The sequence below is a fragment of the Dermacentor albipictus genome, chromosome 3 (genome assembly GCF_038994185.2).
Source record: "Dermacentor albipictus isolate Rhodes 1998 colony chromosome 3, USDA_Dalb.pri_finalv2, whole genome shotgun sequence".
NCBI classification, from domain to species: domain Eukaryota; kingdom Metazoa; phylum Arthropoda; class Arachnida; order Ixodida; family Ixodidae; genus Dermacentor; species Dermacentor albipictus.
In genome coordinates this window covers 136705530-136730122 of record NC_091823.1, presented here as the reverse complement: position 1 = coordinate 136730122, position 24593 = coordinate 136705530, and the positions used below count along the sequence as shown (strand labels likewise).

At 47.9% G+C, this 24593-nt stretch overlaps 1 protein-coding gene across 5 annotated transcripts in view; it reads right to left on the bottom strand.

Moving 5' to 3' along the window:
• LOC139057585 (snRNA-activating protein complex subunit 4-like) overlaps positions 1-24593 on the bottom strand; it is a 115448-nt gene that overhangs the window by 67865 nt on the left and 22990 nt on the right. For all 5 annotated transcript variants that reach the window (XM_070536074.1, XM_070536073.1, XM_070536072.1 and 2 more), the window contains 3 exons: positions 22186-22420; positions 18037-18183; positions 525-758 (listed from right to left, as the gene is read on the bottom strand). In XM_070536074.1, coding sequence (XP_070392175.1) covers positions 525-758; positions 18037-18183; positions 22186-22420 — 616 coding nt within the window. The remainder of the gene's footprint in view (positions 1-524; positions 759-18036; positions 18184-22185; positions 22421-24593) is intronic.

Sequence of the window (24593 nt, the reverse complement as noted above, 5' to 3'; positions counted from 1 at the left end):
CGCGCATGCTCTCACCGTGCACCATGAACAAACTTATTGGCTCTATTTTTTTCAATGCCAGCCAGATGCAGCAGATCCAACCATTCACCACCCTTTCGTGTGGTCCTTTCATACTCTCCCCCGTCTGCTGGAGTTAACGCCTGCTTTACAGTCGTGGGGGAGAAAATTGGAGGAAAACTGACAGATGCGGGGACGGAGCATCTGCTGCTTCGCCACCAGAGCGGCAGCGGTGCGGGCTGAGGCGCACACATGACAGAAGCAGTCATACAATTTGGGTAGCATCGCAACGCGGCAACTCAATGAACTAAGGTGCACCAATAACTCCCATTGGGGAGCGAGCAATTCTGCTGGTATTGAAAAAATAGAGGAGGCAATGCCATGTCACAGCAAAGCGATGTAGTGTGACTCGATGGTTGCAGCGGCAGCGCTTCCAGTATTCCGGAAATCAGAGCAACATGCTTGCAAGTGGTGACACAATCATTGCTCTGGCATTGAAACAATACTTTCAAAATGTGAAGACTCACCTGGTCCCAATTGCGCTCTCCCCACTTAGTGGCCAGGGCTCGCAGGCGCTCGTTTTCCGCGTCGGTCCAGGGGCCCTGGTTTAGGCGCACATCAAGCAGGTGGCGCCACCTCATCTCACAACCAAATGCCGTCCGGTGTGAGCGCATGTCCACAGCTGCAATGCGTAGCCAGTCGATGGGCCGTGACGACTGCTCCAGCAGCTCCTCCAGGCTCAGGTTGCGTGTCTCAGCCACCTGCAGTCAGCAGATTAAGCTAACTTGGCTGCCTCTTTTGGCCATTACTTTTCTGTGCACAATGAAAGCTTGTCATTCTGACCATGATATCAGAGTGGCTTCCCCTTGACATTAATTCCATTAAATTTAATCTCCTGAGCAGCTGGACACTTTGGGAATCTGCAAAGTTTCTCACAGAAGCAGTCCACACCTACTAAGACGAGCTTCTGATAAGAGAGGCTTCCAGGGCCTTTCCCTTAAAAGAGAGTCAACTGAAATGTCGAATGTCCTGTGTCTCTGCCGCTTGTGTTAGAGGAAGCCTTCTGGAGGTGTTGCTGCTTCTATACCTAGGACTCAGTGTTTATATTGCAGTGAAGTGAAAAGAATGGTGGGGCATATGAGGGAGCTAGAGAAGCAGCAGCTCAGGAATGACAAAGGACATTCAATCCAAGAATATATCTGTATAGGCATATTGCACTGCAGTCGAACAGACTGTGCGGCACCACCATTAACATCAAGTGACAAAGTCGGCTGGGTTGCATGAGCCACAGCTAGCACATTGAGTTATGCTCTTACTGGGAAAAAGAAAAAGTTTCATTTTCTTTCTTAGTGCATTCAAGCTTCATTCTATCTTTATTTGATGTTCAACGGCTGAAAAAGGCACCTGCTTTCACTCTGTCCCAGGTCATAACTCAGTTTTAAATAGATTGGCTTAGCACAATGCACACTAAGCAAGCAACTGCCATGGTAAGATGCACTGTAGCAGAGTTTGACAGCTCTCTGACAAAGCACAAAGAAGGCTCCAGAATCACAATGGCAAAAAAAAAAGTTGCACTTTTGCCTGAAAGGCAAAGCATCGATTACGACTGCTATACGAAGTAAGGATGGTAGTTTTATTAGCTGTACTTGTAAACATAGGCATACTATACTCGCAGACAACTCGTGCAGCTGCTGCACATGTGTTAGCCCGCCAAGTAGTTTGGCAGCATTTGACAATGCTTTCGGTTGCTCGGAACAGACGCTGAATCAACGCAGCTTCCACTTGCAACGGTTTTGCGTTTCCCTAGATGTGGAACAGAAAAGCCGCAAAATAAGTAAACCTTTAACTCAGCGGTGTGTACTGTCTTATTTAACTGTTCCTAACAAGATGTCTATGTTTTCTCTTACCCAGCCTAAACTAATGTGGATGAAAATGCGGTACTATTTTCAGAAGCGCTCTCACTTGTGCGCGCTTTGCCTCCGTAGCTTTTTCCTTCACAGCCAAAGAAAGCTGTCCGCGAGTATAACTAAATTAACAAGCAGGGTGTCATGCGCGCACAAGCCAACATGTACACATCTCACTCAATGACCACAGAAACCAGCTGTCAAAATGCTACAGTGAGGAAATGTGGCAGCAGAAGCAAGCGAATTGGCCTTTGTGCAGCCACTCGCAAGAACGCGAACTACGCCTTGAAAATGCAGCACAGCATGGACTCCCTACCCATTGCAGATGGCTTTCAAGATACAACGGCCCGGCCCCGGCGTGTGCGGGTGCCCGAGCTGCCCAGAGTAGAATGCACCTCCCCTCCCTCCCCTCCCCCAGAAGCTTTGCACACAACAGAAGGCGGTGCCCTCCCCACATTCTGCCGTTGCATGCGCAAGATTGAGCCATGATCGCTGGCTCACCCTCGTACGCTGTCCCTTGCACACACAGCATACGGCATGCTGGGACGATTTTATCACCCATGCCAACTGCACAGTGACGCCGGCCGCAGAAATGTAACTGGAGTGTCCATATAATTAATATCGCAATAAAACGCAGCAAGCTTTATTAACAATGATACATCAAAGGGTGACAAACGACTTATGAACCAGTGCTGTCACAATAACTTGGGTACATACGGCCACTGTGCAAAGCTGACCAGGTAACACTTTACCAGCAGTGAGGATGTGCTCAGTGGGAAATGATTGTCTGGCCTGGGCTCGGCCAGAACCTGCAAGTTCCACGCGCTGGCCTGCCCAAGCGTGGCCCCGTGACTTCAAACCTGGCCTGTACATGGCTTGGCCAATTGGCCCTTAAGCCTAAACGCAGCATGGTTCAGTTCTCGGTTATATTAAAGACACCAGCTGCACAGAGATTCTTTGCTAGTGGCAGATTTGATTGTATCAGGTTTCCACTAAATAACTTACTGGGAATGGATAAGTTAACAAAAAAGAAAAAAGCTACACCATTTTGTTTATTATCCTAGTGCATTACACTGTAAGATATCAATCAGAACACCCATACTACATTTGAGAAATAGTTGTACAGCAGTATACAGTCGAATACACTTATAACAATATTCTAGTGCCAAGAAAATTTCATTGCTATAACTGGGATGCATGGAAAAAGCTGAGGGGACAAACGTTCAAACATTTTATTTTGACAGAAAGAAGCACAGACTGAAAGAAACCACTTATAGCATTACTGTGCATTCTTTGGTAAGATAAACTGCTTACTAAAATGTTTCCATGCCACATAATTGGCAATGACAAATAAATCTGGTTACTGAGTGTCTGCACCGCAAAGAAAAGAAATGCGAAATACAGGAAAAGGAAGAAACAAAAAATGCCACTTTGCCACTCCCACCTTTGTCATGCGCCCCACGCGGCACGCTTTAGTCGCTTCTCTATGGTTTTTCAACCCTAGGGCGCTGGCGAAAGGTGTGGAAGAGAGACTGGAGAGGGGTGCGACAAAGGCTTGTAGTGCAGGACGAGAGATACACAAAGAAGGGTGTGGTCAAAGCAGCACCTGTATTTTTAAAATATTTTTTTAAGGCAATGCGCACACGCACAGAGAGGTGAGTGGGCATGGCATGAAGGGGGGCATGAAAAAGAGGCCCACAATCAGTAGCAATGCAAATATATAAGAATTTATAATAAATTACACGCTTTATGTGGAGCGCTTAAATGCATAACTGCACTTAAATGCACTTAAATGCATCAGAAGGACCTACCATAACGACTCGGTATGTTTTTACGAAATAGTCACAATTTTACAGCATCCCTTTAAAGCCAGTGTTGTTATAAGTAGGTTCAACCGGTACAGCGAAAACAAACGTGACTAGTCTTGTATGCACCACTATCCATTTCATCTTCATCTTCAATATTAAAGGGCCTTTCACGAAACCCCATAGCAAATGTTGGTCATATGCTGGACGTTATGTGTCCTCTGGGGAGTGTTCTGCCGCAAAATTTTTCAAATCGGCTCATTAATAGCCGAGATAGAAATATTTCAATGCTGCAAACCCATGATTTCAGGAGGCGAGCACCACTGCCAAGCAAGACACTCTTTCTACTTGCCCCGTCTAGCCTCCGCAAGCGAAATTCCTTCACTGTGTTCTCCCCCATACCGGACCTCGAGGACCACGTGACGCACACGTCACGGGCCTCGCTTTCCTTTTTTTTCTCTTCGCTTTTTTGCAGCACAACGCACTTCCACTGAGGGCATCGCACGCAAGCTGCTGTGAATGTCTCGTTTCACACAGCGCACGATTTTGCGTGCTGTGCATGAGGACACCTGACCAGCAGTATAAGCCATTGCTACACGAATACTGAGGCAGACACAAGCGGATCACAGACCATGATCCCACACTAGAACATGGTAGAAAATGACACAGTTTCGGTGTCTGCACGTGCAACTGCATGACATGGGAACAAGCAGACAAAATGGAATTTCTTGCTGTAGTTCAAAGTAAAACAAAAACATGCAGACATTCAGTTTGTGTTTTATTATTTCCCTAAGCTTTAATTTGTCTATTCAAGCAACACATTACACAAATAACAGATGTTGCCTTGAATAATTCTTGAAGTCACATGTCGGCACAAGCGACATCACAGTGCAAACGTGTATGTAGGCGCACTAGCATGTGTACATCATCATCCGGCCTGGAACATCGTGGCCGCGAGGAGAAGAAAAAACGGCATTCGGTTTGAAATTTCAGATCTTTCTGCAGCACGTAGCAATGTAATACTTTGCAGACATGGTCATTATCGTGCAATGTATGCTTTGCGCTTGTCAGCTCAAAATGGCCAGACCTATTGAGGGGACCTACAATGCTAAAGATTAAGCTAATAAAATTGCCAGAAATGTAAATTTAAATGCGCTATTCTACAAGTTCTTCTGGCTCCACATGAACAGATGACACGCAAGAGTCAAGATATGCTTGTCTGCAAGATGTACGACGCTATGCTCTTTCATGTCCAGTCTGCCAGATAAGTAAGCCACATGGCTGGCTTCTGCATGGCATCGTGAAGTTAATCCAGAGTACATCACCAGGACAGATTGGTGCTTGTGACATAATGAGGCCATGCCTGATGAGCCTTGATACGATCTTGACCAGGTGAGGTAGGTCTTCACAGCAAGAACCAGGAAACGACGACGAAGTCAGGCATCGTGATGATGGAAAGAAATAGAAAAAATTGCATTCACTTCATTGTTACATGGATGTGACACTTATCTGAGTCTCGAGCGGTTCTGATTAACACGGCGCCAGCATGGCCTTAAATAACCCCTTGCGGTTGTCAAGCAGGTTCTTCATTTTGGGAAATCCTCGGTGCACGCACACACAAGCAGTCTGCGTTCCGTCCTGCCGCACCGCATGCGGTTTGCTCTGCCGATTACTTCACTCACTCAGTTCATTGTCGCACGCTCCCCTCATGGTAACCGTGCACACATGCCTTCCATGTTCTCCCTCCCCGCCATACACTGTTTCCTGCCATCCCGTGCCTGCTACTTCACATAGTTGCCTACCATCTCGTGCCTGCGACTCTACACCACCTGATGTCGGCCCAGTACCCTCACAGATCCCCCCCCCCCCTTTATCCGGTGAAGAGGGCTTCCAAGGCACATGATAAGGGCTCAGCTGGTTTGCATTAGTGAGGCCTTTCTGTTTTCCTGTAGCCGGGTAAACGAGTCTGTAGGTATTGCGTCCAATGTGTGCACTCATTCTAACTGGCCCTGTGCGTCGATGGGCAAACTTGGTAGTGAATCCAATGGCTGCCTTACTTAGTGGGTGCGCATCCCAGAGAACCAAGTCTCCAACCTGGAAGGTAGCTGGAGTGCGCCTTTTGTTGTAGTACTTTGCCTGGCTGGCTTTTGCCAAAGTTTGGTAGTCCTGTGCAAAGGCCCAGGCATCTCGAAGGTACATATCCAGTTCAGCAGCTAGGGCATATGGTGCAGAAGAGGGCACCATGGTGCCAGCTGCCCGATTGTGATGGCTCCACAGGTTCCGTAGTTCCCACCGATAGCACAAGAAGGCAGGCGTAAGGCCAGTAACTACACTTTAAGACGTGAGCATTGCAAACGCCACTTCGGGCAGCCTTTTGTCCCAGTCCCTGTGGGAAGTGCAGTAGCCCACTGGGCATTGTTTAACCGTTGCGTTATGGCGTTCCACAGTCTGTCCTGCTGGTCTGTATGGGACTGTGTGGCTCTCCTTGATTTCCCAGTGCTAGAGAACGCCTTTGCACAGTTTGCTTAGGAACGGTCTGCATTGTCGCTAGAGAGGGAGCTAGGCACACCATGCCAGCAAAAAACATTGATCATTTTATCGATGATCAATTTAGAGGTAGGCGCACGTAATGGGAAAAGCTCCACAAACTTCGTGAACTTGTCCAGCCCCACCAGGATGTACTTGTGGGGCTGAGGGGTTGTGGGCAGTGGCCCAATAAGGTCCACACTTAGCTGCTGCATTGGGTGGGTGGCCCATGAACTGTCCATCAGTCTTTTTGGTTTTTGCCGGTGAGGTTTGAAAGCCTGGCACTGCTCGCAGCTGCGGATGTAACAGGAGATATCGGAGCGGATACCGAGCCATGTGAACCGGCTCTTCACACGTTTCCAAATTTAGAAAAAGCCTAAATGCCCACTTAGAGGGTGGTCATGCTCCATTTTCAGTGCCATGTCTCGTAAGTGTTGGGGTAGCCAGGCAACTTTACATTAACCGACCATGTACATAAGGATACCACTGTTTCGAGATTTCGCTGTCATCAGCTAGGTCCTGTACCCTCTTGGACTCTTTAGTGTCACCAGGTGGCAGGCCAGACTTTATGTATTGCAGCAGTTGTAGCATCAGTGGATCCTTGCATTGTTCCAACTGGAACTTTGTAGTGTCAGCGAGTGGGGACACATCAGTCACGTCAATAGGGGTTGCTAGTTCAAAACGAATGCTTTGTTGTGGCCCTTGCACTTCGATTGGAAGGCAGTCCTCCGCCAAACAAAGCTGAGCAGATTCAGAAGCTGGGATGGGGCACCTGCTTAGTGCATCCACTGGGATGTTGGCCCGTCCTTTACGATGCCTTATGGTACACTTGAACCCTTGTAATCTCAACACCCAATGTCGTACTCTGCACGATGTCTGCTCAGTTGTAAACATCCAAGCCAATGGTGCACGGTCACAATGCACATCAAATGATGCGAATTCTGCATACGGTTGGAATCTATCGACAGCCCCCACCACAGCGAGGCATTACCAGTCTTGGACAGTATAGTTCTTTTCAGCAGTGCTGAGCGTCCCTGCTTATAAATGACACAAGCCTGAGTTCACCTTCGACCTCCTGCAAACAACACTGCCAATATGCCAGTGCCACTGGCATCTGTTTCAATCACAAAGGGCCTGTTTAGGTTAGGCAATACTCCAGCCACCTCTCCTGCCAGTGTTAGCCTCAGAGTCACGAATGCTGTCTGTTGCTAAACACTCCAAACTCAATGGAGTCCTTTTTTGAAGAGAGCTGTCAGGGGTCTGGCTTTGTCAGAAAACCAAGGGGATAAAATCTTTGTAGTATCCCACAAGGCCCAAAAACATTTGGAGCTCCTTGACTGTTTTAGGGCATGGGAACTCTGGAACTGCTAGCACCTTGTCCGGGTCAGGTTGACATTTGCCTGGAGAGATTACATGTCCAAGGAACTTTAATGCCTGTTCACAGCATGTAACTTTGCTGGGACTGATTGTCAGACCTGCAGAGCCAATTCTTTGCAATACCTCATCAATATGTTGTAGGTGGTCCTCAAAAGTTTCTGAATAAATGAGCACATCATCAAGAAATGCCATGCAGTAGTTGTGTTTTATGCCTTCTAACACTTTGTCCATGAGAGACTGAAATGTTGACGGCCCACCAGCTACCCCATATGGCCATTCTCTTAAATTGAAACACTCTTCTATGGCACAGGAATGCAGTCTACGGTACATCTTCAGGAGCAACTGACACTTGAAAGAAGCCCTGAGCAAGGTCGAGGCTCGTGAACCATCTAGCGCGGCCTAGCTGAGCCAGTACCCAGTCTCTGTGGGGCATCGGATATACCGGCACAGTTGTGATTGCATTTAAGGGTTTGTAGTCAACCGCAAGGTGATATCCTCCAGTTTTCTTCTTTGCTAATACAGGGGCTGAACCTGGCATCTGAACCTGGCAACGTTTACCGTTAGAACGTTATCTAGTAAGGCGAGTCTGGCAGTGCTACTGGAGGAATTAGAGGGCAGTAAATGGGATATAATAGGGCTCAGTGAAGTTCGGAGGATGGAAGAAGCATATACAGTGCTGAAAAGTGGGGTCGTCCTGTGCTACCGGGGCTTAGCGCAGAGACGAGAACTGGAAGTTGGATTCCTGATAAATAAGAATATAGCTGGTCACAAACAGGAATCCTATAGCATTAACAAGAGGGTGGCAGATCTTGTTGTGAAACTTAATAAGAGGTACCAATTGAAGGTCGTACAGGTCTACACCCTCTACATCCAGTCATCATGACCACGAAGTCGAAAGCTTCAATGAAGACGTGGAATCGGCGATGGGTAAAGTCAAAACAAAATACACTATACTGATAGGCGACTTCAATAGCAGGATAGGCAAGAAGCAGGCTGGAGACAAATCAGTGGGGGAATATGGCATACTCTAGGAATAGCAGGGGAGAGTTATTAGTAGCGTTTGCAGAACAGAATAATATGCGGATAATGAATACCTTCTTCCGGAAGCGGGATAGCTGAAAGTGGATGTGGAGGAGCCCGAACGGTGAGACTAGAAATGAAATAGACTTTATACTCTGTGCTAATTCTGGAATCGTACAAGATGTGGATGTGCTCGGCAAGGTGCCCTGCAGTGACCATAGGATAGTGAGAACTCGAATTAGCCTAGACTTGAGGAGGGAACGGAAGAAACTAGTACATAAGAAGCCGATCAATGAGTTAGCGGTAAGAGGGAAAATAAAGGAATTCCGGATCCAGCTACAGAACAGATATTCGGTATTCAGGTATAACAGGTATTCGGCTTTAACTCAGGACGAGGACCTTAGTGCTGAAGCGATGAACAACAATCTTATGAGCATCATCAAGGAGTGTGCAATAGAAGTTGTTGGTAACTCCGTTGGACAGCATACCAGTAAGATGCCGCAGGAGACGAAAGATCTGATCAAGAAACGCCAATGTATGAAAACCTCTAACCATACAGCTAAAACAGAACTGGCAGAACTTTCGAAGTTAATTAACAAGCATAAAACAGGTGACATAAGGAAGTATAATATGGATAGAATCAAACATGCTCTCAGGAACGGAGGAAGCCTAAAAGCAGTGAAAAATAAACTAGGAATTGGCAAGAATCAGATGAATGCGTTAAGAGACAAAGCCGGCAATATCATTACTAATGTGGATGAGATAGTTCAAGTGGCTGAGGAGTTGTATAGATTTATACAGTACCAGTGGCACCCACAACGATAATGGAAGAGAGGATAGCCTAGAGGAATTTGAAATCCCACAAGTAACGCCAAAAGAAGTAAAGAAAGCCTTGGGAGCTATGCAAAGGGGGAAGGCAGCTGGGGAGGATCAGGTAACAGCAGATTTGTTGAAGGTTCGTGGGCAGATTGTTCTAGAAAAACTGGCCACCCTGTATACGCAATGCCTCATGACTTCGAGCGTACTGGAATCCTGGAAGAACACTAACATAATCCTCTAATCCATAAGAAAGGGGATGCCAAAGACTTGAAAAATTATAGACCAATCAGCTTACTGTCCGTTGCCTACAAAGTATTTACTAAGGTAATTGCAAATAGAATCAGGAACACCTTAGACTTCTGTCAACCAAAGGACCAGGTAGGATTCTGTAAAGGCTACTCAACAATAGACCATATTCACATTATCAATAAGGTGATAGAGAAATGTGCGGAATATAACCAAGCCTTATTTATAGCTTTCATTGATTACGAGAAAGCGTTTGATTCAGTCGAAACCTCAGCAGTCATGGAGGCATTACGGAATTAGGGTGTAAACGAGCCATATGTAAAAATACTGAAAGATATCTATAGCAGCTCCACAGCCACCGTAGTCCTCCACAAAGAAAGCAACAAAATCCCTATAAAGAAAGGCGTCAGACAGGGAGATACTATCTCTCCAATGCTATTCACAGCATGTTTACAGGAGGTATGCAGAGGCCTGGAGTGGGAAGAATTGGGCATAAAAGTTGATGGAGAATACCTTAGCAACGTGCGATTCGCTGATGATGTTGCCTTGCTTAGTAACTCAAGAGACCAATTGCAATGCATGCTCACTGACTTGGAGAGGCAAAGCAGAAGGGTAGGTCTGAAAATTAATCTGCAGAAAACTAAAGTATTGTTTAACAGTCTCGGAAGAGAACAGCAGTTTACGATAGGTAGCGAAGCACTGGAAGTGGTAAGGGAATACATCTACTTAGGGCAGGTAGTGACCACGGATCCGGATCATGAGACTGAAACAATCAGAAGAATAATGGGCTGGAGTGCGTTTGGCAGGCATTCTCAGATCATGAACAGCAGGTTGCCATTATCCCTCAAGGAAAAGTGTATAACAGCTGTGTCTTACCAGTACTCACGTACGGGGCAGAAACCTGGAGGCTTACAAAAAGGGTTCTGCTTAAATTGAGGACAATGCAACGAGCTATGGAAAGAAGAATGATACGTGTAACGTTAAGGGATAAGAAAAGAGCAGATTGGGTGGGGGAACAAACGCGAGTTAATGACATCTTAGTTGAAATCAAGAAAAAAAAATGGCCATGGGCAGGACATGTAATGAGAAGGGAAGATAACAGATGGTCATTAAGGGTTACGGACTGGATTCCAAGAGAAGGGAAGCATAGCAGGGGGCGGCACAAAGTTAGGTGGGCAGATGAGATTAAGAAGTTTGCAGGGACAACATGGCCACAATGAGTACATGACCGGGGTAGTTGGAGAAGTATGGGGGAGACCTTTGCCCTGCAGTGGGCATAACCAGGCTGATGATGGTGATGAATACAGGGGCACTGACCTAGGAACTGGAGCAGGGCTCAATGAGGTCTTGGTCCAGCAAATCTTGAATACACCCATAAAGAATTTCTCTTTTTTGGCTGTTAACCGGGCGCAGCTTGCATCTAACTGGTGGGTGGCTGCCCGTGTCTATTTTGTGAACCACAAGGGACGTACAACCTGGCAGAGTGGTTAATATATGGTTATGGGTCTGCAAAGATGTTATTAGGTTTCTGCTTCTGCTCCTCCCGAAGGTTTTCTAGACTACACTTGCCACTCTCAATGGTATTGTGGCATACATCCTGTTCATCTGCAATAAGTACCTGTAAAGAGGTAGCCACATATTTATCAAGCTCTTGGCCTTGCTTCTCGCATTGCAACCCTGTCTTACAGACTGACAGGGATCAGTGTTCAGCATCTGACGCACATGGCCGATTCGATGCCTGTTTAAATTGATCGGTGCTTCAGGGTGAAGCGTCGTTGACCACGGACACTCAGAAGCCGGAACTGCCGCAGGCTACAGCTGTCACTCTCGTTGTTGGGCAGGGAGGGTATAGTTGGGCGTTGCAGTGGTGTGCGGAGATGAATAGATGAAGGCCAAATCAGCTGCTGCTTGTGCAATGCGCGGCGGTGGCGGTGGTGCGTGGCCCAGGCAATGCCAACCGCGTTCCATGATAGGGCCGGCTGCCTTCGCCATTTCTTGCAGGTTTGCGAAGCTCATGCTGGCTGTTAGGTCTTAGAATGTTGGATGCACTTGTATCCGCATGCGTTCCATCTTTTCAGCATCTGAAACAGGTTCCGCTATATGGTCATAGTATTCGGCAATGACGTGAATAAACTGCTTGAGGTTTTCTGCTGGATGCTGAGTGTGCTATCTAGCTCTGCTTTTAGTTTAAGCTTGTAGTCAATGGTGGTAAACTCAGCAGGAAATTCAAATGCAAAGAACTGCCAGTTGGGGTGCGCATCTGAGAAGTACCACCGTCGTTTGGCTGACTCCTCCAACATTGCTGGAAGCAACTACAAATGGGGTCAGGGGGGATCCCCGCAACATCGCAGTACTCTGAGTACTTCTCCAGAAATTCTTGCTGCGAGTGTCAGTCCTGGTAGCCACTGAAACCTTGGCCCCACGTCCGTTGTCTCGTCGGGCCTAGCCATGCCAGTTGTCTCGTCAGGCCCAACCTTGTCGTTGAGCGGCGTGGTGCACAGAATTTGGGCTATATCAGCGCGAGTCTCTCCCTTTCCATTGTGGTCCCGGAGGTCGAAGCCAACAGTCCTTGGATGATCGAGGAGAGGCTGCGAAACTGGCTGGGTGGCGCTAGACGATTCTTGGTCCTCCATGTTAGGTCTGGTCGGACGAGTCCCCACTTGTCAAGTACATTCTTTATTTTGGGAAATCCTTGGTGTACAGACACACACGCCATCTGCGTTCCGTCCCACTGCACCGCAAGCGGCTTGCTCCGCTGATAACTTCACTCACTCAGTTCGTTGTTGCGAGCTCCGCGCATGCCAACCGCGCACACATGCCTTCCATGTTCTCCCTCCCTGCTACACACCGTTGCCTACCATCCCGTGCCTGCTACTCTACACAGTTGCCTACCGTCTCGTGCCTGCGACTCTACGCCCCCTGGCATCAGCCTGGTACCCTCACACGGTCTTGTGGTCATTGATGTCTTCTTGGGGAGCCTGTGAAAGTATTAGTGCTTTCGTCAGGTTCTGCCGCCGAGCTCCTGACCTTCGGTTTGTCTTCTCTTCGTCCATCCCTTTGTGTCAGCTTGGGGAATAAAAGGGGTGACACTGTTTCGGAGACGAGGGCAATCATGTCAACATGGGGGTGCCCGCTTGAACGCTTCTGACACTTGACAGGTCGATGTCCAGGCTTACCCTAACAGCCTTTTCTGGGACGAGGCAAATCAGCCTTGGAGTGCATTCTTCAAACATTCACCAGCTTTGCCTTCCCAGCAGAGGTGGTCACGGACAACGCTATCTACGTCACCAACCAGGTCTTCACAGAGTGCTGCAAAGCTATGGGAATCCATATGTTTAATTTTCCTGTGCCGCGCTATGCTGCACGCCACTGGAAACATTTTGGAAGAGTTCCGGTGCTTTCGCCGGTTGATTTGTGTACCTGCGCCCATTGTCGAGTGCGCATCAGTTGTGCATTTAGTGGATCACGAATGCTATTATTAATGCCTTCTCTGCGACAGCATGCTGTTCCTGGTAGCACTCACTGACCATTGGGTGAGCAGGCCTGAGTGCACTGTTCTGCTATCAGTGCGGCCGACAAAGTCATGCCAAGTTCCGTCTGCCAACGCAGCTGGCTTAGAGTTTGTGGTCACCAATTTCTGCACTTAGACCTCGCTTTTTGTATTATTTTGACATTTCGCATAATCAAGAAGTCTTCGAGCGCAGCTTTCTGCGTCGGAATTACCAAATGGGTGCAACTCGTTTACAACCCCATCTACAGCAACAGATATCAAATATTAGGGAAAAGGTGCATTGCTGACATGAAATAATTTCAAATCATGCATATCTGCGCATATGAGCCACGTTGTTCAACTCTGAGACGAGTCAATATGAGCGGCTGCACCACTTAAAGAACAGCAACTGTGATCCAGATACATACATTACAGGATGTTTACTTATGACCGATTGTCGCTTTTCTTCAGCTTCATCATACTTAACGCCAAACTTTACATACATGTGCCAGGAGGCGAAAGCTCGCACCCGTGCGCCTCACGCATGTGCAGATGGTGCAGAGCAGATCGTACACATTGAAGCAAGACGTGAGCACAGATTTGTTATGTTTATGCACGCTAAGTAATAGCGTTGTCCAACATGGAGGCACCCATGGCTCCCGCTTCAGCGTGAATTCTCAAGATGGCTACTTTCTCACTTGCACTGATTGCCAGGAACGATTCGAATGGGGTTTTGTTTTCCCTAAACTCACCTGAAACGTTAGTTATGAGCACGCAGCGTGTCCAATTTGTGAGACCGTTCTGCGATTTCGGTGACTGTAGGCCTAATGAGACGCATCCGAAAAGCAACCACAGGATTACAGTGGCTAGAGGAGTAAATGTGCCGACCGATCCATAGAGAAAGACATACATCACCAACCCGCCTAGAGCGTAGTTCACCCCTTGTCCCCATCACAACGCAAAAGTGGCACTGGGCTTAGTACAACAGTTATCAGCAGCGCATGTCATCTGGTACATGTGGCAGATGGCACGCAACAAATAAAGCATGCGAGGTAAGAAACTGTGATCTGTAGCCTTCAGTTTGTGCAGTGAGGAATGAGGAGATACAGGTCCCTGTTATTGCATGTCTGCGAATTGCAAAGGTATGTTGAAGCTTCTACGATAAAAAGGTGAGCAGCATGGCTAGCGGAAGCTCATCTCCTGTGGCGAATATGTGGAATCAACATTGCACTTGTGGGATTCTCCTCCGTGCTCTTGAGACAAAGGAACGACAACACTGTATTGCAAACAATCACAAGGGTATTTATTGCACCTTTCATAGATCAATGCCTGCTAGCCGAGTTGCTATCCACAAAACATGCCGATGGGCGCGCGACAAATCTAGAAGCCCAACTCACCATGACCGGATAACAAGCGAATATGTTTGCCCCATGCTGGACACCAACGCCTGGTCGTTTGCGCATACGGTCACGTGAATGGTGGCGCGTTCGCACGATCGTGTTTGTCCATTCCGGAGTAGGCCTCATCAGACGGTCTTGCAGAAGCATGGATGGGAGCATGCGCAGAATGTCCGCGTCGCTTGCCGATCCCGAGCCAAAGAGGAAGAACCTTCTCCTTTTTGCGTCCAAGTAACCCCGCCACTAGGTGGCATTAGCAGAGCCACACTTGCGCCATCTCTCGCAATGCACTTCAACCAGACGGACTGCCGCTGGCACCGAGCCACGCGGCGAAGCCTAATTGCAGGAGACAGGAGTTATGTGGGAAAACAACATATCAGGGCACGCATGAGAGACGCGCATCCCCACATCCCTCCAACCTTAAATTATTACATATTAGGGCGAAACATGTCACACGCTGTGTACACTCACCGCACTCGGCAAACACTATAGAGCAAGGGAGAGGAATTCTGCATGCGCATCGCCCACATGGTACGATGTTCAACTCGGCTAGCAAAAGATCGGGCGGCTATTCAGACACTAAGTTCACGTGAACGAAGCTTCCCTTCCTTGAGTCGAAGGAGTAATTTCAATTCGTGCGAGGCTAACTAGAATGAGGGAAGCAAAGCGCAACACCTCAACGCCACAGTCCACCAGATTGTGTCCCTTCACGTGCGACAGGCAGCTTCGTAAAGCTGCCTGTCGTAAGCAGCCTAAAGCATCGCTACCCTGACAACAACCGGCATCCACAAAACAACACCTGAAATGGGCGCAATACAGGCAGCTGCGAGGAGACGTCAGCTCTGTTAGGTGGTCCTATCTCGCTCGGTGCACACAGCATCCGAGTTGACGGCGCCCACCATCCCAGACAATGTCGGAGCGCTCGGTGCCAGGCCGCAATACCAGTCAGCCCGTAGCAGCACCCATGGCCCGCAGCCACCCGGCTCCCAGAGCCGCGAATTTATCAGAGTCAAAGAGATAAAAGAAGCTATTTACAAAGGAAATTCGGACCACCTACGAGGCTTCCGTGCTCACTCGCTTCAGGCTTGCCCAAGCTTCGCGGGCGCTAAGCCTTGCTCTACCAGGATGTAGACCACGTGGCTCTCGTACCGACGAATGTCATTTAAAAAAATCATTTGCGAAAAGGCTTAGCATGTTGAAAAGTTCAAACACACTACAGTCACCGTCACCTTGCTCAAGAAACCACGCCACGGACGCTAGCGATCAAAATCCACGCTAGCCTTATGCTTCAGTTCAAACAAATGTCTAGAAGAAAGCAAAACTTTAAAATATCGTCCGATGGCCCAAGAGGCCCCACAATGGGCGTCAGATGTGGCGTTCTCACCCATGATCTTGGGACAAAGGAAGGACAACAGAGTAGGGCAAACAATCACAAGGGCATTTATTGCACTTTTCATAGATCAAAGCTTGCTAGCCGAGTTGCTATCCACAAAACATACCGATGGACGCACGACAAATCGCAGAAGTCCGACTCACTGCGACTGGATAATGAGCGAATATGTTCACCCCATGCTGGACACCAACGCCTGGTCGTTCGCGCAAACGGTCATGTGAACGGTGGCACATTCGAATGATCGTGTTCATCTATTCCGGAGTAGGCCTCACGAGACAGTCTCGCAGAAGCATGGATCGGTGCACGCGCAGAACGTCTGCACCGCTTGCCGACGCCGAGCCAAAGAGGAAGAAGCCTTCTCCTTTTTACGCCCAACCCTGCCGTTAGGTGGCTTTAGCAGAGCCACACTCACGCCATCTCTCGCAATGCGCTTCAACCAGTCGGACTGCCGCTGGCACTGAGCCACGCGGTGAAGCCCGATTACAGGAGACAGGAGCTATGCGGGTAAACAACTTATCAGGGGACAAATGAGTGTCGTGCTTCCCCACAACGCACAACCCTGAAGAGGTTCGGAAATGTTCAAATCTTGGCCACTCGCTCAGCGACGAAAAGTTGAAGGCATCCAGCGGTTTAATTACGAATGATGCCATGGCCTCGAACGTTAAGAGGTCACGTTGCTTGAGTACCGAGATGTGCGTATAATGAGCAGCTCACCAGCGTTTTATTACTGGCATCGTCCTTTCTATGGAGGAGGACTAGGAGCCGATGTGCCCTGGTAGAACCTGTTCTTTTGACACCACATTGTAGCCAGGAAGGAAGAGCAAGAGGGCCAGACGAGGAGTCACATACGCACGCGTTTAATGGTCCCTCAGATATGTTCTATCTCAAGAAGAAGAACATGCACTGCCAGATCACCGACCATGCGCAGTCACGGGGAACTGTGTGTCCCCGCTTTCACTAGATGGCAGCATGTGCAACAAACACCACCACTAATTGTCGTCAATCAAAGCAAACAGCACAGAAATCTTTGCTTGCATCGATTCCCACAGTGTGTGGGATCCACATATTTTTTCCTCTCGTCCGCCGACGCCTTTGTTTGGGCATCGTTCAGACTTGAGTTCATGTGCAGTGTCTTGCCCCGACAAAAAGCGCATACACTGCATTGCCCCTTTTCAGTACGCTAAGCCAAAGCATGGTGTGTAGTGCTAGCGCGTAAACATGCTACACTGAGTCACATTTATCGGAGACCCAAGCCAAAGGAGGTTACCCTAGCTTTCGTGAGTGGGCTCATTGGTTATCGTGAGGGCACGATGCATAGCCACAGGAACACTTTTCCCTAGCTGCACGTCACAGGGAGACATCCTCCCACAGCGACTTGCTAGCGATGCCTTCCCCCCACCGTTGGCCCGGGAGCCCCTTTGATTCCTGTGCTGCAATAGGACCAGGCAGTTGTGCAGTGCTGGGTGTTGCTGGAGGCGAACTTTTTCTTTAACTTGGGGGTAATACTGTGTTTTCTTGTGTGTGCAGTGCTCAGTGCTCCATTTTTTGCAGCCTGAACATGCGCACAGCAGTGCATTAGATCACGTGAGGTGACGACGGACACTGCCCTGAGGGTCACTAGCGGTGGTTGGTAGACTTGTGAGATGCCAAACTCCCCTGCATTCATGCAGGGGAGATTACGATATGGAAGATTACGATATCATATGACATGCTGTAATGGACTCTCAGAACAAGGGTACAAGATTACTTTCGATTGGCAATGAAAAGAAGACAACAGATAATACTTTGGGAAAACCAGCTAGCTGCTGCTGCGGCACTGAGAGAAGGCTATGGAAGTCTAATGTAGGCATATCGATTTTGTTTTCACCCTTCTATTCCAAAGCAGAATAGATGGCTGTAGGAGTGCAGCCAACATCTCTGCCTACACCAGTCAATCTGCTCCCTTTTGACTGACACCATGTCCAATGTCTTGACCGTGTGCAAACAAAATACTGGGTGGTGGCCTTCATGTTTAAAGCTCATCTTTTCGTGATGGCTCCCACAAACAAGCTCTAGTTCCCACCTGCTTGTCCAGCTGGTCTATGCGCTCCGTAAGCTCTGCACTCTGCTCGGAGTCCTCGGTCAGCAGGAGCCTCTGGGCCAGGGCCTCCTTGCGGTCCATCAGGGACTCGAGGCTCTGCTGCAGCAGGTTAGTCTTCACTGCATCAACCTGGGGGAGGCACAACCGTCGGGAAGAATGGATATGGGGTGTCAGTTATGCACCATATATGATACAAATGACGCAATGATGTAACTGATGCAAATAATGCTGTCCTCAGTGGCTAGATGTGACATGCACCCTGTATTCTACTGCTGGCACAGCAGGGTGCCTGCCAGTTGCTTCCCCAGGTTAAAAAATAGGAGCAGCCCTGCTGCCCCACCCTGGCCAGAGGTGGGCAAAAGGCCCCCCAATGTTAAAGACTCAACTCTGGAAAATCTGTCTTGTACTCCCTCTTTTGCATTCAGCCATACCACAACATTTTAGCCATACAGTAAAATCTGGTTATACATTCTGCGAGTGATCACTGCTTTTATGCCATGACAACTGCCAGTGACTCAAATATGATGAAAATTAGGCGCAAGCCAAAGAGAATTTTGAACTATTTAGTTGATGCAAGGTGGATGGCATCTGCCTAGTATTCTGTTGTCCCCTCCAACGTCTCCCTTTCCACTTACAACAATCATCTGGTGTGGCCTTTTCCACAGACTGGTTTGTTGCAGTGGCGCAACCGACGCGATCAGCAGAGCGAGCACAGGGGAGACCTCTACGGCAAAGCACAAAGTACATACACATTTTTCCTTTCATCTGCCAGCTCCCAATTGATCTGCGGTATCTCATGCCTACGGTGAATGCATACCTTGTGTTTCTTTTTTCCAAGAGCTAAGCTGAGGAGCTGTGCCTAGTGCTAGAGCATGGTCGTATTACGCTGAGACGCATTTATAAGAGGCCCATGCCGATGGAGATTGCCCTAGCCCTCACAAGCAGGCCTATTGATCATTGTGAAAGTATGCAGCATAGCCCTGGAGAGCCATTCTCTCTCAGCGACGTGCTAGCAGCACCCCTTTTTCAAGTGACGCTTGTATTGCCTCACTCGTGTCGGCGTTGCTATATGAAAAAACGCAAGCCACGAGAAAATAAAAAGTGCCTGTTGGGCTGCGGATTCGAACCACCGACCTCCAGGTTGTGAGACCACTACGCCAACCGATTTCGCCACTGTCGGTTCATCATGCACACACGCCCTTTAAAGTGGTGATTTATATTAATTAAGAAGCAGACGCAACGCAAGGCGCGAGCCAATCACAGGCGTCCCCTCCCTTCTCTGGGCTCACCTTGCACCCGCCATTTCCTGCCAGTCTAGGCCAAGCAGTCAAATGAGGAAACAGCGTTTGGTTTGTTCTGTCGAAGAGCAAGCTGCGTTGAAGGAACAGCAGCCGGAGTGGGCCGCGTGTAGTGTGTCTGACTCAAGAACAGGCAGCGTTTCATGAACGCTGTCACGAACTCGTTCAAGAAAGGGCTCATCGTCAACGTACTGACCTCACTCTGAGGGAGCGCTAAGCCGAGGTGTTACAACGAAGAGCTATGGATTCCGAGCTTCGATTGCATTCCTCTTCACAATAGTGTAAGGGCGGTCAATTTTTGGTATTTTGACTCCTGGCATGGGAGCATTGCTGCTTCCCACTGGATGTTGTGCAGTGTTGCGTGTCGCCAGAGACAAATATTCCTGTTTCTGTTAACTTAGGGCAATACTACACTTTCTTACCGTGCTCGATTAGGCGAGGCAATGGCTGACACGGCCCTCTGGCTCGAAGCCCAAACCTACAGTGGTCAGTTCTTCTGCAGTATACTATACCCCCAACACCTAAAGAGCAACTGGAGCCGTAACTATACAGTTGAACCCACTTATAACGATACCGGTTTTAACAAAATATATTGATTAAAACAATGAGAAGCTGCTGCACCGTCAACTTTTGTATGTTTTCCATGGCGAAATAGCACGCTTACTAGAATGCCCCGACGCCACACTATCGGTTATCATGATGAAGTCTAACTGCTGGTTGTTTATGCCGAAAGGTAGTGAAATGCAAAATCATTGAAAAAAAATTAAATTATAGGGTTTTACATGCCAAAACCACTTTCTGATTATGAGGCACGCCGTAGTGGAGGACTCCAGAAATTTCGACCATCTGGGGTTCTTTAACGTGCACCTAAATATAAGTACACGGGTGTTTTCGCATTTCGCCCCCATCGAAATGCGGCCGCCGTGGCCGGGATTCGATCCCGCAACCTCGTGCTCAGCAGCCCAACACCATAGCCACTGAGCAACCACGGCGGGTAAATCATTGAAAAGAAAAGAAAACAAAACGAGAAATTCGAGCCACTGCATGGTGGCCTGATGCCCCAACAGCCGCCACACACTCATTTTACAGCCTTCTCTACGTGCCTCTCTCCTGTCACCATTCCACCCTTACGAATATAAATAAGCTGCGCCCATAGCTCTACGTCGTGCCACCTTCCGAAAAACGAATGGACCATGCCAACTGCGGTGCACCCAGATTGCTCACTGGCTCCTCATCCAGCACAGTTCTGCAAACAGTTTAATTGCTTGCATTCGTCTTTGTTGGTTGCGTTGAAATCGTTCCTGGCCACATGGTACCTCAGCCTCGTTTGACTCGCCGCCGAAACAGAAGATAGCTGATTTGTCCACTATCAGTGGCAATGGATGACGTTGCCGGGGAAAAGAAAGCGCACGGCTACAGATTTGAAAACAAAGTGCTTCTAACTGATGAGGCCATCGTCGCGAATATGCTTGCATCGGCAACGATGGAGATGACGGCAGCGATGATGCGGTAGGGCAGGCTGCCTCAACGTTGTCTTTACACGAGGTCTGGCATATGATTCAGGCCCCTCGGAGCTTCGTTTCTGCAAGGAACTTTCTGCTCCATTATGTGGAGCACCTGGATGCCCTGGAGGTGGATGTCGGCAAGCTTCACGTAAAGCATGCAAGGTTAACGGACATCAGGTTTTCTTGTTCAAGCCAGTGAGAAGAATGTGGCGACATGCTTGAGGCGGTCTCGCCTCGGCGTTTCTTCCGGATTTCTCAAGACGACAGGCTGCTGCGGAGATCTCGCATTTTTTTAAAAGGCCCCTGTTGGACCCACTGGAGTGATGCCTTGGCAGAGCTCGCATATTGCTTGCCGCCTGCGACCCCTCTTTGCAGTTGTTACAGCAGTGCCATTCTTTAACGCGAACAGCCATGGCTTGTTACACGCGATCGGAGCGGCCAGAAAGCAGTTAGACAAGTGAACACAATCAGTAGCCGGATGGAGAAAGGTGGTGGGGAGGGGCTATGGCCTCCCAGCCATTATAGTTTTCTCACATCAGCTCTGCCATCCCCCTATTTTGATTTTTTCATGCAATTCGGTTACAGCAATTATCGGTTAAAATGACGGAATTTTCATGACACTTGAATGTTGTTATAAGTGGGTTCGACTGTATACTCTGGACTACAGCCTGTGGCTGTACATGTTCAGAAGTTGAAATTTCACACAGTGTGGACTACCCATAAGTGCAGACTACACATGATTCAAGATCATAGGCATGCTGGAAATAAACGCTATTGAAAGGCCTGGCAGCTGAAGCAGTCAATCTTCACTGAAAGTTATATTACAAAAAGGTTATACTATTAACTTTATTAAAGTCTGATAACTGGCAATGATTGCTGAATGGATTAGGCAACACTCTTCAGACCAAGTGTAATCAAGACAACCGCTCCCATGAGTCAATACTTAGGTAGAGAAGGGAACGCTGCGTTTGCACAAACACAACACAGCCGTAAATCACAGAGAGATATTTGACAGCTTGGAAAATCAAACAGTACTTTTAATGTAGTGCAAGCTAATGATGTGTAACCAATCGCCCTGTGCATTTTTAAAAAAGGGTTTGGCAAATTTTTCAAGCAAGTTAAGTTTGCCTGTCATAAAAGTAAATCGCTAATCAGCTAAAAGAGTGTATTGTCTTGTTTTTGATGTGCCTTTAACTTTTATTTTCGTCCTCAGCACTATTCCTGCTAGAAGAATTAAATGCTTAATGCCATTACTGTGATGTGAGTTCAGGCAGCACCATATCATACTTACAACCAGTCTTCCACAGATACTGCAAGTGAGCACCTACCAGCATGCGATTCTCGTCAGTGGTCCAAGGCATAGATGGGGCCAGGTACGGGTCCATCTCCTTATTGGCCCGCTTAACACGTTCGTCCTCATTCATGGGAGCCCGCATGCCATTGATGTCCCTGAAGTATGGGTGGTGAAACACCAGTGAGTGGTACCAGTTTTTACGAACTCGTGGCTTTGGGGGTCGCTGCGAACGCTGAGAAAGCTGTGCTGGAAGCTCCCTCTGCAGCTGCCTGCATTTTACACACAAGCATGCATTTCAGTGACAACCTTGGTGCTGATGACAAGCTCAAAACTTATTTGCTTAACACTGGTATATGTACATGCATACAGCTAAATAATATCAATACAATCTTTAAAAGGTTCATATAACACTTTTCAAGCAAATTCAACAAAACTGCTTAGACAATGCTACCATGAAACTCTGGGCCAAACATTATTCCTGCACTATCAGACAAACCAGCAAAGACCCTCCAGTTTTCTTGAAAGAAAAACCTTCACCACTTTTCATGCATTTAACCCGTGGCCATTTGGCCATTGACCAATTTAGTTTAAACATCAGAACCAGATATTGCATCAATAGAATAAAAGAAAGCGATCCACACATGGCAGTGGCACTGACCGATACGACTGCACTAAATAATAACACCCTGGCATCCAAGATCAGGCAACACATCGTGAAGACATGCCACTAGGGTGCCCAACTGATAACACTTTTCCAGACTTGCTAACCTTGGAATTCGAAAAAACACTGCAGTGTAAGGCAAAAAACATTTGTTGAAAAATACTAAAAATTACTGATTTTTCAACGTGTTTGCTGTTTCTTAATGATATGCAGACTTTGTTCTGTAGGGATGCTGTGAAAAGGCATTCTGTTCTATACAGTCGCAGCAACGATGATCTGTGCTGCAGACAAGCAGAAACGTTTTTGAAGTTTATTAATGCAATAATCATGTAACGTCTATTGAAGACTCGGTTTCCATTATACATTCGTTCTATCAGTTCATGTTGTGAAACACGACGCAAGGAACATTTGGCTGACGTAGTAGTTCTGTGGAAATTAATTAATTAAGGGAAAGTCAGACATCCACCCATTCATAGCAATTGCTACAAAGGAAACCCACATGGGTTCCTCGAAAGAAAAGCCTCAGAGTTGAAGAAAAATTCGTCCTGGTTCGGGACTCGAACCCGGGACCACCGCCTTTCCGGGGCAGCCGCTCTACCATCTGAGCTAACCAGGCGGCTAGCAGATGGCAGGGCGAAGTCGAATTTGTCGACAACACACGAAACAAAGGCAAGTGTTTGACGTAGTAGTTCTGCGGAAACCCGCAGGGCGGAGAGAAGATTCAGACCCTCATGGGCTTGTTTTTGCAAAGGAACTTCCGCTTTACTATGTGGAGCACCTGGATGCCTCGGAGAAGGATAGCGGCAAGCTTCGCGTAAAGCATGCAAAGCTGACAGACATGCAGTTTTCTCATGCAAGCCAGTGAGAAGCACGTGGCGAGATGCTTGAGGCAATCTCGTCCCAGTGTTTCTTCTGGATTTCTCAAGCTGAGATGCTGCTGTGACAACCTTCCCGCATTTTTTAAAAGGCGCCTTTTGGGGCCACCAAAGCAATGCCTTGGCAGAGCTCATATGTCATTTGCCAACCGTGACCCTTCTTTGCAGTTACAGCAGTGCCATTCTTGAATGCCGAAAGCCGTGGCTTGTTAACAACATGCAATTGGAGTGTGCATGAAGCAGAGTTAAACAGTTAGACAAGTCAACATAATCAGAAGCCAGATGCAGGAAGGTAGTGGGGAGGAGAACTGACCTCCCCGCCATTATAGTTTTCTCGTAACAGCTCCACCATCCCCCATTTTGATCTTTTTTGTCATGCAACCTGGCTATAACAATTATCAGTTGTAACAATGGAATTTTCGTGACACTTGAATATTGTTATAAGTGAGTTCTACTGTACACCCATACAGTCGAATGCATTTATAACAATATTCAAGTTCCATGAAAATTCCATTGTTACAACAGATAATCTTTATAACCAGGTTGGCATGAAAAAATCTAAATAGGGGGATGACAGACCTGATATGAGAAACTATATAGGCAGGGAGGCCAGTGCCCCTCTCCACCACTTTCCTCCGCCCAGCTGCTGATTGTGTTCACTCATATAACTGCTTCCTGGGCGCTCCGATTGCGTGTAACAAGCCATGGCTGTCAGCGTTAAAGAATGGCACTGCTATAACAACTGCAAAGAGGGGTCACGGGTGGCAAGCAATATACGAGCACCGCCAAGGCATCGCTTTGGTGACCCTAAAAGGGACTTTTCAAAATTGTGAGAAGGCTGCTGCGGCAGCCTGTCAGCATGAGAAATCCAGAAGAAACACTGAGGCAAGATTGCCACAAGCATCT